The following is a 13010-nucleotide window of genomic DNA, read 5'->3' on the forward strand; positions in this document are numbered from 1 at the left end:
CCGTTGGTGATTTTTTTTCTCTTTCTTTTCTTGCTCTTAAATAAAACACACTTTTGACTTGTTGATTTAATAATGAACTAACGATAGTCCAGTCCATATAGACATGCAGCATGTCGCTCATTAATTATAATGAATTTTTTTTCTCTCACTAAACTTACCATACACAGCGTACCTAAGTTGAAATTGAAGCTAGAGCAGAGAATGTACTTAACTAAACACTAAACAGTTAACACCACATATATATGTACAGTTGAGTGGCTGTGGTTACCGTGTATCGATACTTTTAACTTCTGTTGGATGTATCCTAGAGTGATTTAGACACGCGAACCGAGCATAATTAGCATTTTGAATTTATTAAGCGGAATGTAATCAATTTGATCGTTTCTTTTCTGTCTGGTAAATAAGATTTTCAACACATATACCGGCCAATTTTGGTGTTTAATATTCCATTCTCGTGTGAACATTTAAAAAGCTAAGGAAACAAGGAAAAGTGTTGACGTACATTTCTCCCGCAAGTGAATATATATATTAAAAGTGTCATTATGCGCGGTGAAACAAGTTGAATGCAATTCAAGTAAATGAACTAACGGTTAAACAAGTCCGACGAACATCGAACATTGCAAAAATGTCACTGTTTTCATCAACCAATCGGCCCAAGTCGTTAATGGAAGTGCTGCTGGCGAAAAAAATCGAAGCAGCCTCACAAAACAGTCCGGGTGTCAGCCGTTTATTTCGCACGGATTCGCTGGATTCGGTCAGCAGCATTGGTTCATTGGGTTCGATTATTTTGGGTGATGATGTGTGCCGGTGTGATGATTGCCTGTTGGGAATTGTTGATCTATGGATAGCTGGACCCGCCGAAAAGGCATTGGAAAAGAAAAAGGTATTTGATTGTGGGTTTCTTTTTTCTTAGAATGGGTTAAGTCTTTTGTGGAAATATAACTTCATCGTTCGGTCGAAGAAGTCATTTTTGAATTGAAATTATTTGAACCGAAATAAAAACGTATAATTGCCAATCGTGACCGTTAACATTAATCGATATGTTTTGTAGTTTCCTCGGAAGTTGTGTTTCCACTAAAGAGAAAGGAACTTAGTAAATATTCCAGTAGTCCCACTTGACGAGTCTTTTATTTATTTGGGGATGAATTTCATTCGGACCTCAGTGAACTGTAGTCTTGAAACGAGAGACTATTTTGAGTACAAAATTTTCCCATATTCTCTTGAATTATCCAGGGTTTTCCTTCATTTTTCCAGATTTTCCTTAAATATTTCAAAAAATAGAAAATTGGGAAAATGTGGGAAAATGTATGACACTTTAGGAAAATTTAGGAAAATTTAGGAAAAGTTAGGAAAAGTTAGGAAAATTTAGGAAAATGCTTTTCCCAAAATTGGGGCCTGCTTGCATCATCGGGCTGAAGTTAGCCCAACGCCAAAATCATGACTAGTAACAAATATGCTTATAAGTATATAAGATGTATGTGTGTGTGTGTATACTGTACATAACAAATCATATTACATAAAAAGTTATGCTATCGCTATTATGTACTTATGCCGGCCTCGAATTTGGGTCGGACCCAAATGTTCCTTAACTTTAAATTGTATACATTTGGGTCGGACCAATATGTTCAGTACTTATGACTGCCTTGAATTTGGGTCGGACCCAAATGCATGAAACTCAAAACTGAAGAACATTTGGGTCCGACCAATATTCGAGGCCGTCATAAGTACTGAACATATTGGTCCGACCCAAATGTATAAAACTCAAAACTGAAGAACATTTGGGTCCGACCCAAATTCAAGGCAGTCATAAGTACTGAACATATTGATCCGACCCAAATGTATACAACTTAAAGTTAAAGAACATTTGGGTCCGACCCAAATTCGAGGCAGTCATAAGAGCTGAACATATTGGGCCGACCCAAATGTATACAACTTAAAGTTAAAGAACATTTGGGTCCGACCCAAATTCGAGGCAGTCATAAGAGCTGAACATATTGGGCCGACCCAAATGTATACAATTTAAAGTTAAGGAACATTTGGGTCCGACCCAAATTCGAGGCAGTCATAAGTACTGAACATATTGATCCGACCCAAATGTATACAACTTAAAGTTAAAGAACATTTGGGTCCGACCCAAATTCGAGGCAGTCATAAGAGCTGAACATATTGGTCCGACCCAAATGTATACAACTTAAAGTTAAAGAACATTTGGGTCCGACCCAAATTCGAGGCAGTCATAAGAGCTGAACATATTGGGCCGACCCAAATGTATACAATTTAAAGTTAAGGAACATTTGGGTCCGACCCAAATTCGAGGCCGGCATAAGTACATAATAGCGATAGCATAACTCTTTATGTAATATGATTTGTTATGGACAGTGTACACACATACACATACATCTTATGTACTTATAAGCATATTTGTTACTAGTCATAATTTTGGCGTTGGGCTAACTTCAGCCCGATCTTGCATCGAATGTCAAGATGACCTCACCTTCTAGATATGTAGAGATTCAAACCCATCATTCAAGACCATCATTCAAACAATGGTAAATGAATAACCCGGGCATGGAAATAATGTTGTCTTCCCAGTAATCAGATCAACAATTTTCAGTAACCAGAAACTTAAAACTTACGTCCATACATTTCCCGGTGCTTTGTTCGGCGAACACTCGATTTCCCGGTATTCACATTTTTTACGAAAACTAGGCTTTACCAGGATACCTCATTATTTCCATTGAACACATGAACATACAGCAAATCCTTTGTCATCTGAAAGAAAACTTTTTCGAAAGAAGATCAAAGAATGTTTGAATTCTCCAAAATATCTTTCTACGAAAAAATCCCGGTAACGCTACGCTACACTAACAAGTTAATTAAATGTTCACATTTTATGAAGACGTTACTACAATACCCTGACATTAACAAAAAAAAGCAATTGTTTCAATTGATCGGGGTATTGATTCTTACCAAAATAAATAAACGTTTCTTGACTCAGGGAACAACTTAACCACTGGCTAAGTGCTGCCATTCTGAATCAGATAAGAGAACAGTTCGTTCAGCATGATTTAAACGTTAAACAAATGGCTCAAAGAAATCGTTTTCTGCTTTTGCAAAAACATTTTACTTAAAACAAAAACTGAAAATACAAAACAAAATAAATCGTCTTTACGACAAACCGTACCGCGATTCACTGATTTTTATCGGAATTGTTTTATGAACATTGGGAACATGAACATGCTTGGATACTATTATGCTAAGATATATATTGAGTTGAAAGGGTACAGAATGCTTGGTGAGTGTTTGAAATGTTTTATGAACATGCAGCGAAATTTACACGTTTTCCGAATGCCAGGATGCAGACCAGGATCAGGATAATTAAAAGTATGCGACACTTGATTGATGGATATGCAAATCCTTTTTGCTACTTTTTATCAGAAATTCCATCAAAATGTCACTGAAATTATGCATTCAAAAGTGATTTTCTTGTATCCCTAATATTTCAAGTTTCAAGAGGACTCTGTGGGAACCAGAACAGTCGAAAAGCAAGGAGTTAGTCATAAATAGATGGTCGTAGAAACTTCGTTCTTAACCTGACAGTTTAAACTGAAAGATTAAACCTTGGATACGTTTCCTTCTGTAGCACCGGAAATTTGATATATTTTCTATGTTGGTAGGCGATAGAGCCAATTCTGCTTGACTTGAGTTTAAACCGTTCTGAGCCTTTAATTGTAAACTACGTGCATTTAAAAACCTCTTTAATTTTAAAAGTTTCTAACTTTCTACAAATTTTCGTCTTTATCTTGACACATCATGTCTACATTTACTCAATCAGGGGGACTAACCAACCATCTATCAGAATTATTTTGAATGAATTTCTGCCTGAACTGCATCGAAAATTCCATTATTGGTCGACCTATCACCTCATTCCCATTTTATTTTACTGAGCACATTTTTCAGCATCGAACAGTTTAAAGTAATCATCTGTCTGTACGTGCCTCTGTTGCACTGCATTTATTACGTTAAATAATTGTTATTACTTTGACATTCCCTTTTCATTTAAATAGCATTTTGATTAACATCATTACGTCAATGGATATGGTAATGTGACATTCTAAAAATGGGTGTTTTCTGACACTAATGAGCATCAATTTCAATTGATATTCGCTTCAATGAAAAAGTGTGTGGTATATCCGATTTTATCTTGTCCATTACTTACAAGGCAAGTGAATTGATTCTGTGCGCACAATTATTCCGCAATTTATTACTTATCGCAGTGGTGTTGATATGAATCAACCTTTTCCTTTCAAAGTTTAATTGATCATCTTAATTAAGGCTAATTAAATTAAATTCAACTCTTTTCGTGGTCACTGTCCATGAATTTATCAAAATTCAATTTTTCTAAAAGACATCAATCGAAGTAGCGAACCTTTCATTCGAATTTGTTGAATATATTCTACTGTGGTACAGGTGGCGCTGGAACATAATTTATAAGTTGGATATCATTTTTGTTCAGAGTTCAGACTAAGCATAATTTCAGTGGATTCAATCGTTGGACGTATACGTACATGTTCACGGTAATATGAAGCTGGTTGTTGAGCGATCACGAATGAATATATTTATTTTGATCAGATTTTAATATACCGAAGTTGACAAACTGTGTGTGTGAGATTGTTCGGTTTGAATGTTATTGAGTATCGCCAACGCTTAAGTTCAGGGGGTCAAGTGGACTAGGTTGTTAACTTTTGTGAAGGTGTCGTTTCTTTTAGCAAGAAGTACGGTAATTTCCTTCATTATCACAAGTTTATGCCACCGAGTGTTTGTTATTACGATAATGTATTATCATACTCTCAGCCTGCGGCCTCGAGTGACAATTTACATATCGTGTGCCTAGAATAGCAGATTGTTCACCTCTGTCAAAAATGTTTTTTTTTAAGATTTGGAAGTTATGTATCGAGCTCAGGGTATGCAAACTCTGCACTCGACAAAATACCATTTTCCAAATCTTGTTGCTTGAACCTCACTCGTGAATTTGACTCGTATCACAAATTGATCCCTCAGCATCCAATGCAATTTAAGTACTATTTCTTGACGATTCTTCGTTTACATTTATCGATTTATTGATTATGTCAATTTCTTTCATACGGCCAACCAAATTACCTTAGCAGCGTTTTTCTAATTTGGTCTCGTAGTACAAGATTTAGGCCAATGTGGGCGATATTACTGCCCAGAAATTATCACAGTAATATCACCCAGGATGATATTATTACACAATTTTGTGAAGGATATTATCATCTTCTTGGTGACAAATGGTTGAGTACTTGACGCGTCTAAAATACATGGATAGATGTCAGTCTGCATATAGACCGAAGCACAGCACTGAGACAGTGTTGTTGAATTTATCTGATTATGTTCGAAGAGCGTTTGAAAGGAAATGTCTCACCGTGCTGCTGCTGCTTGACTTTACTAAAGCGTTTGACACTATTAGGCACGGTAGGCTTCTAGACAAGCTCCGGAGTGAGTTCAAATTCTCAACATCGGCTGTGTCGTTTCTGCGGGACTATCTTAATGATCGTAGACAATGTGTAGTGATCAAAAATCATGTTTCAGAGCCTATTCCAGTGCATCAAGGCATTCCGCAAGGCTCCGTTCTTGGGCCGCTCATCTTTTCGCTGTACATTAATAATCTACCACAGTCGTTACGTCATATGCTACATCACATGTTTGCCGATGATGTTCAGCTATACTACGCTTTTGCTGAAAAAGATGTCGAAGATGCTTTCTCTAAAATAAATGCTGACGTTAATGCTGTATGCGCTTGGGCGTCTGAGAATGGATTGATATTGAATGCTGGGAAGACTCAAGCTATCGTATTCGCGAACAATGCTGTGAGACGAGTGATGCCGAACATTTTTATTAATGGAATGCTAGTAAATTACTCTGACAATGTGTGCAATCTGGGATTGAAGATGGACGTTAACCTAAACTTCAATGCGCATGTGAACGATATAAGTGCAAAGGTGTTCGCCAGACTGAGGAGCCTTTGGGCAAATCAACATATTTTACCGCAACAAACTAGAGCAATGCTAGTCAAGACGCTAATGTTACCTCTATTCACTTACTGTGACTCGATATATTCGTCAAATATCAGCGCAAAGTCCGTCAAAGTGCTTGAGAGAGTCTTTGCTGCCTGTATTCGCTTTGTGTATGGCATCGGAAGGTATGACAGCATTGCCGAATGTGTAAGTCGTTTGCTGGGATGCACCTTGATGGAGTTCCTCAAGTACCGCTCGCTGTTGATGGTCTTCAAATTAGTTATCAATGAGGCGCCGGAGTATCTGACTAGCTGCATTCAAGTTTCAACGAGATCTAATCATTTGATAATTCCTGTTCATACCACAAGCCAGTACAACAAGTCATTTTTCGTAAATGCAGTTTCGAGATTCAATTTGCTCCCGAATGAAGTCAAAATGACTGGAACACTGAAATCCTTCAAAAATCGGTGTTTTGTTCGACAGCGTGTGTGAGCATCGTCCGGGGCTACATAGACCTACCACTCATCGATTTTATTTTTTTTTTTTTTATTTTTGATTTTTTTATGCACAGTGATACACAAGCATTAGGGTCGGTACTATTTCTTTTTATGCTTTTCTGCCCACCCCCGTACAGTCCAATGTTATGCTGCCTTTTTATATTTTTAATGTTCATTTCACTATCGTAATCCTTATCTCGTTGTTGAGGCTCTATTTGTTTATTACGCTAGTCATTTGTAATTCTTCTTTTTTTTTGTAATTTGTTAATCTACTGTTATGAAAAGTCTATGAACATTTGTATAAGGACCTACCTTGTTGTTCTGATAAATAAACCAAATTAAATTAAATTAAATTAAATTATTGTCTTCTGGACGTTATTATCGCCCGGAACGATAATCATACTGTAGAAATGACACTTCACAAGTTAACTTAGACAAAACAAGGCATCAGAACAGTCGGAGCGTTTGCTGCGACTTAGCCCCGTACGACCCGTAATCCTATTTCGTCCGTAACCATAATACGTCCGTAGCCGTAATACGCCCGGAACCCTAATACGTCTACAACCCTCTAATGCGTCTGTTACCAAAATGCAAGTCAAGTTGGGCATGGTCAAATTTACTGAAAGTGTTCATTTTTAAAATTGCGCATAGCGCAATTACGAAAGCCCGTACGAAGTACCTCTCAAATACAACCAACAATTTACGACATTATTTTAGAAACCCAAAATTTTTTGCCAACTTTCCATTGGGTATTCAATTACCTCTCAAATAAAACAAAAATTAGCAAAATCGGATGATATTTACTCGATTTATGTGCAAAAAACACTTAGGGCCGAGTAGCGGCCTTAGTCCAAGGGCCCAAATTTAAAACTTTTTTTGCCACCATTCTATTCGGCATTCAATTATCTCTCAAATTAAACAAAAACTAGCAAAATCTGATGAGATTTATGTGCAAAAAACACTTAGTGCCGAGTAGCGGCCTTAGTCCAAGGGACCAAATTTGAAACTTTTTTCGCCACGTTCTTTTCGGTATTCAATTACCTTCCATAAAAAGCTAAATCTAGTAAAATCGGATGATATTTACTCGATTTATGTGCAAAAAACACTTAGGGCCGAGTAGCGGCCTTAGTCCAAGGGCCCAAATTTGAAACTTTTTTCGCCACGTTCTTTTCGGTATTCAATTACCTTCCATAAAAAACTAAATCTAGCAAAATCGGATGAGATTTACTCGATTTATGTGCAAAAATCACTTAGGGCCGAGTAACGACCTTTGAGCCCTCCCAACAAGCCCACGTTGCATCTTCCCCCAAAACAATGTTCAGCAACTTTGTTCTACTTGTCAATACCTTTCATTTGATATATCACAAGCAGCTATTGCGTGCGTATTTCGGTAGATATCTTTATTGCGGATTCGTCATCTATTAACTAACCAAATGCTTTGCCCTTACAGTCTGCTTCCAATTCGACGTGTTACAAACGGCATATTAATCTTATAAGCCCCCAGTACTTCGTACGGGGCTAAAAAGGTTGACATTATTTAGTCTCTTAGCTATGATCCCTTTAATCGATGACACAAGCAGCATATGGAAGACTTGTTATTTGTGAGACCCTTTTTGTCTTTTCTTTTATTCATCCGAACTAACAAAAGGATAGACAAAAGATAACCCTTTCACCCTATCAAGAACTATGGAGCCACTAAAATCAAGCATTTACGACAACTACTGAATTACTATTTTATTTAACCTGTTACAGAGACATCAGTTGATTTCAAATCTTGTACTTCATTTGTTTAAATATGTATTTTACTGTATAAATGACCATATTACCCAGAGCTTGTCATTATTTTTGTCGTCGTTATCGATAACAGTTGAATAGCCGTATGTGATGACATAAATATTAAAGGAACTTAGAAGCGATAACTATGACTAAAAACTTGTGAATCAGTCAGGAGGATGCAACGGTAGATATCCCTGATAACTAACGCTAGGAATTTCAACAATTTTGTTCATGGCTATTACAATCATCTGTTCGAAATCAGATCGATTTTTCACTCACGTCACGCGTCTAGTATTTTTCTTGCTTATAACACTTTACGAAAAGTGAAACACGACCTATACGACCCACAGTGATAACAAATGTCTAATCGAGTCTAGTCGCGACAACACACGAAAAGAAAAAAAATCTTTTCATTTTACGAGAACATTTATTACAATTTACTATTTACATTTTAAATGTCCAAAGATCAAAATTCAACGGCGAAACTGGTTTTCACTTCTTCCCAGATTTATTTATTTTGAATTTTTTGTGTGCTTTTTTCTCCATTTCTGTTTTTAATTTAATTTATTTTATTCTCGTCGTCTTTTCTTTGACGACGGAAGAAAAAATCGCTCACACTGTGTGTTGTAAGAATATAAAATTTGTAACGTAATATGATAATGTGCGTTCCATTTCGTTGTACATACGAGCAGACAATTTCATATATGGTTGACGTCAATGCAAATCGTATAAATAATTACAACAATGTGGAATGAGACCCGTCATGACATTAAATACGTGTGTATCGGACTTTGTCATTTGAAAATGTTTAAAGAAATTGAATTACATTCATCGGAAAGTGGTTTATAAATTTGCCGGTTTACGACCGGATGGTGAGTTGTTAACTGAGATTTTTTTTGGGAAAAGGTCTTTTACTCATCGTGAATCGGAACTTATATCCGTCGCATAGCATATCGATGACGACACTTTTTCGGTAGATTTGGACGTCTTTGTGTCTCATCGTTTTAATCAGGTCTGGACCAAAAGGCATACCAACATAAAAAAAATCAAAAGACCCGAACATGCATTTAATTTTAAAAAAAATGAGAACACCATAAGGTTACATGCGACGAGGTTACGCTGTAATCTTTGTACAAAATTGTAGCGCAATTTCAGTTCAGTTGACAATTTGTATTGAAATGTAGTTTGAGTTACCGATAGGCGCCATGTTTGGCGATACGGTCCCGGTGAAATATTGGCGATCGGCATAACCTTCTCATTTACAACCTTGGAACAGCCGTACAATAAAATAGCTATGTAACAATAGAAAATATAAATTTTTGAGTTCCTATCTTGTTTCCTTACAACCTTTCACAGATAGAATAATAATGGGAGCCGGTTAATCTGTTACTTCTTTCGGGTTATGAATTTGCAGTACAAAATCTCTTACTTCATTCTTTTGGTCCAAAATGTTGTTATAAAATGGTATGCTAGTCTCAAAACTCGTCGCTTATTATCTTTGTTATCGATAACAGATGACAGACGGTTTCTTAAAAAAGAAAATAAAAATTAGGCGCTATCTTTAGGAATTTTGATTTCGAAAAATTCTGAATAAAATTCCGAAAACATTCATAATTTTTCGGAACTTACCAAACCTACCAAACCCCGCTTATTTTACATTTCACATCCCTGAACATGAAATATGATCAATTTTCTGCTGCGGAATTATAAGCTCTAGCTCAATTCCTTCTATTCGATTCCTTCTATATACGATAACAAACTTAGACTACGAGTACGTACTACGTACATTTGTGCAATTATTAGATTAGATTTGTTTGTGAAACATTTGTCGAATGAATAATATTCGCATTGAAATTTAATACCTGAAATTGAACCGTTTCTTAAAGCTTGACAGCTCAGCTTTGCAATGATCTCTGTAGTGTTATTCGATGCATTCAAAATAATTAATTGTCTCAAATTTCCTAGGAGTGTGTACGAAACTTTGTACTGAGCAATACGATCACGGCGATCTACATGTTACCACAGCAAACTGTCGTAAATAATAACAAATCCACTATGATACTGCTACTATTGATGGACGATACTCTAAGAGTCTTTGGCATTGTATTGTCTTAGGATGCTCCTTACCATTTTTTTTTGAAGTTTGATTGTACGTACAACAATAATGCCAGCAAGCTGTCCCATATACCATGTTATGAAGAATAAAAAATGGAAAATGAAATTTTAAGATGGAAAATTTGACTTGTCGGGTACACCACTTTCCCACTAAAATGTTACTTTTTAATCGCTTACTTCGTTTGGATCTAACACTTTTACTTTGACACAGATACGATCACAGTGTTCCAAAACGTTACTGCCACATTCATAAATCTATTTTTGACATCAGTACGTCACTTTGCGACCCCTTTATGTCCGGAATTACCCTACAGTAACAGTAGACTTTCGAAAAACCAAGAAAAAATTTTGTTGGTTTTTTGGGTTTTGGAGCCCATTTTCCCCGTGAGGGGTTTGTAAATTTTCCATGTTAAATATAAAAATCCTAAGGACGTTGCAACTTGCATTGAGACACCTCAAGCATACTCCTTATGGTATTTTCTATGTTCCCGAACCTACCTGCTCACCAATCGCTGTAAAACAGATCTCTTATTCCACATTTTCATCAATAACCAAAAAAATTCAAAAAAGCCTCATGAAATAAAATCGTTGTCTCTAACATTTCTGCAGTAGTAAGTGAAGGCGAGAGGCAGGGGAACATAGAAAATACCATAATGAGTATGCTTGAGGTGTCTCAATGCAAGTTGCAACGTCCTTAGGATTTTTATATTAAACATGGAAAATTTACAAACCCCTCACGGGGAAAATGGGCTCCAAAACCCAAAAAACCAACAAAATTTTTTCTTGGTTTTTCGAAAGTCTACTGTTACTGTAGGGTAATTCCGGAAATAAAGGGGTCGCAAAGTGACGTACTGATGTCAAAAATAGATTTATGAATGTGGCAGTAACGTTTTGGAACACTGTGCGATGTAACCTGATCGCGATCAAATGAAGTAAACGATTTTGAATCAATCTCTTGAAAATCTTAGATCTAATGAAGTAACAAACCCGATAGTAAATAGCTGACATGCTTGCCGTTTGAAAAAAAAAAAATCACATGTGGGGTTGGTTTCACACACTGCAGTGTTAAGCCAAAATAACGGATCACATGGTATGAGTGCTTTGGATAACTTTCGAAAGCGTTGAACTTCTTTTGGGATATATCAGTGGAATGTAAAAGAAGCTTAAAGCTCTCGAAAGCTCTTTTAAAGCAAAGACACAGTAATGCGATACGTTGATTTGGTTTGACATGGAAGTGTAACGTTGTAGGGATATTTGTTTAAAGAATTCAACCAGAATCGACCTAGGTTTATCAAAAATTGCACGAGCTTTCAATAATCAATTTTATTGCAAAGCTTAAAATTTATTGTCTTGAAACGAGCCGCTACAATAGCAGCACGACAGCTGTTGAAAACATTTTAATCGAATTCTATTATCAATTAACTGTTGTGTTGATGTAATTTTGTTTCTTTCTAATTGATTGCAGCTACTCATATTTGCTTATAAATACAAATCGTAAGCAATTTTTTTTTTCGTTAAATTTCAATTTCTGTTGTTACTTAAAAAAATTACCAACACATTCACGACTACACGGCATGCAAAGAACACAAAGCGTGTATTGAGTACTCACAACACCGAAAAAAAAATTGTATACCGAGAGAGCGACGGAAACAGTTTTAAGCCAGGTTGAATTCCGTTGATTAAGTTGTCAGAGAGTCAGTTGGTTTTTATACGTGATAACGAGTGGTAGCTCGTCTCGTTTATAATCGAATCCGAATCAACGTTTTTTTTTCTTCTTTACAATAGCCTAGTGTTGTATGCGTAGTTCGCGTTTTTCGCAAGCAAATGTTTCAAAGATAGCAAGTTCATTAAAATTCCGCTTTTAATTTTATTCAATTTTTTTTTCGTTTCTTTTCATATTTATTTTATAGTTTTTAATTAAAAATTGAATAAAAGTTTATTTTCGGTTTTGTGATCGGTGACAAAACTTTTTGTCTGTGAAATGAATGAATGACGTTTGTGTTACAACGTGTTTGTGTTCGAGTATATATATATACAACAACTCAGTCTATATTGATGATGAGCAAACATTTTATAATTGAAAAATGGATTAGTAACGCGTTGATTTTGACACCGACTGTATTTACTTTCGAACAAAAAAATTGTTAATAAATTTTGTGTTGCGTTTGAGGGCATCATTGTGCGTCATTAGGCAAAACGTAAATCAGAAACCATTCAGGCTACGAAAAGTTTCCATGCAAAAACAAAAGCTTAATGATTGACTTCGTGCACTCATCATTGAACGCGATAATTTATTTATTTTGTTTGGTTTAATTAAACATTGAGGCGGTGGAAGTTTTCCGATGACTTTCATCCACTCACTGACTGTTTCAGCTAAGATTATCAGTCATCAGTCTCAGTTTAGATCTGTCCATAAAAAATTGATTCGTCATTTTTCGCATTACAAAGCAACAGCCGTCGAGTCCGAGCATAATTCATTATTAATCGAATAACTCTTAATTGTAGGTTTTTGTACAATTCATCCGTTTGATGAATTCATTTGTTTCAACTTTACGCACATTGTTTATACGACTATTTTGGTGAAAGT

At 36.0% G+C, this 13010-nt stretch overlaps 1 protein-coding gene across 4 annotated transcripts in view; it reads left to right on the forward strand.

The window, feature by feature from the left end:
- Positions 1–307: 307 nt before the first annotated feature.
- Positions 308–13010, forward strand: part of LOC119076037 (inositol-trisphosphate 3-kinase A-like) — a 28426-nt gene continuing 15723 nt past the window's right edge. The window contains exon 1 of one of the 4 annotated variants that reach the window (XM_037182661.1): positions 308–883. In XM_037182661.1, coding sequence (XP_037038556.1) covers positions 626–883 — 258 coding nt within the window. In that variant the 5' untranslated portion in view covers positions 308–625. Of the gene's footprint in view, positions 884–12116; positions 12622–13010 lie in introns of those variants that run through there. The other 3 variants (XM_037182657.1, XM_037182658.1, XM_037182659.1) reach the window with 3 other exon arrangements.

Source organism: Bradysia coprophila, unplaced genomic scaffold (genome assembly GCF_014529535.1).
Source record: "Bradysia coprophila strain Holo2 unplaced genomic scaffold, BU_Bcop_v1 contig_232, whole genome shotgun sequence".
Classification (NCBI taxonomy): Eukaryota; Metazoa; Arthropoda; class Insecta; order Diptera; family Sciaridae; genus Bradysia; species Bradysia coprophila.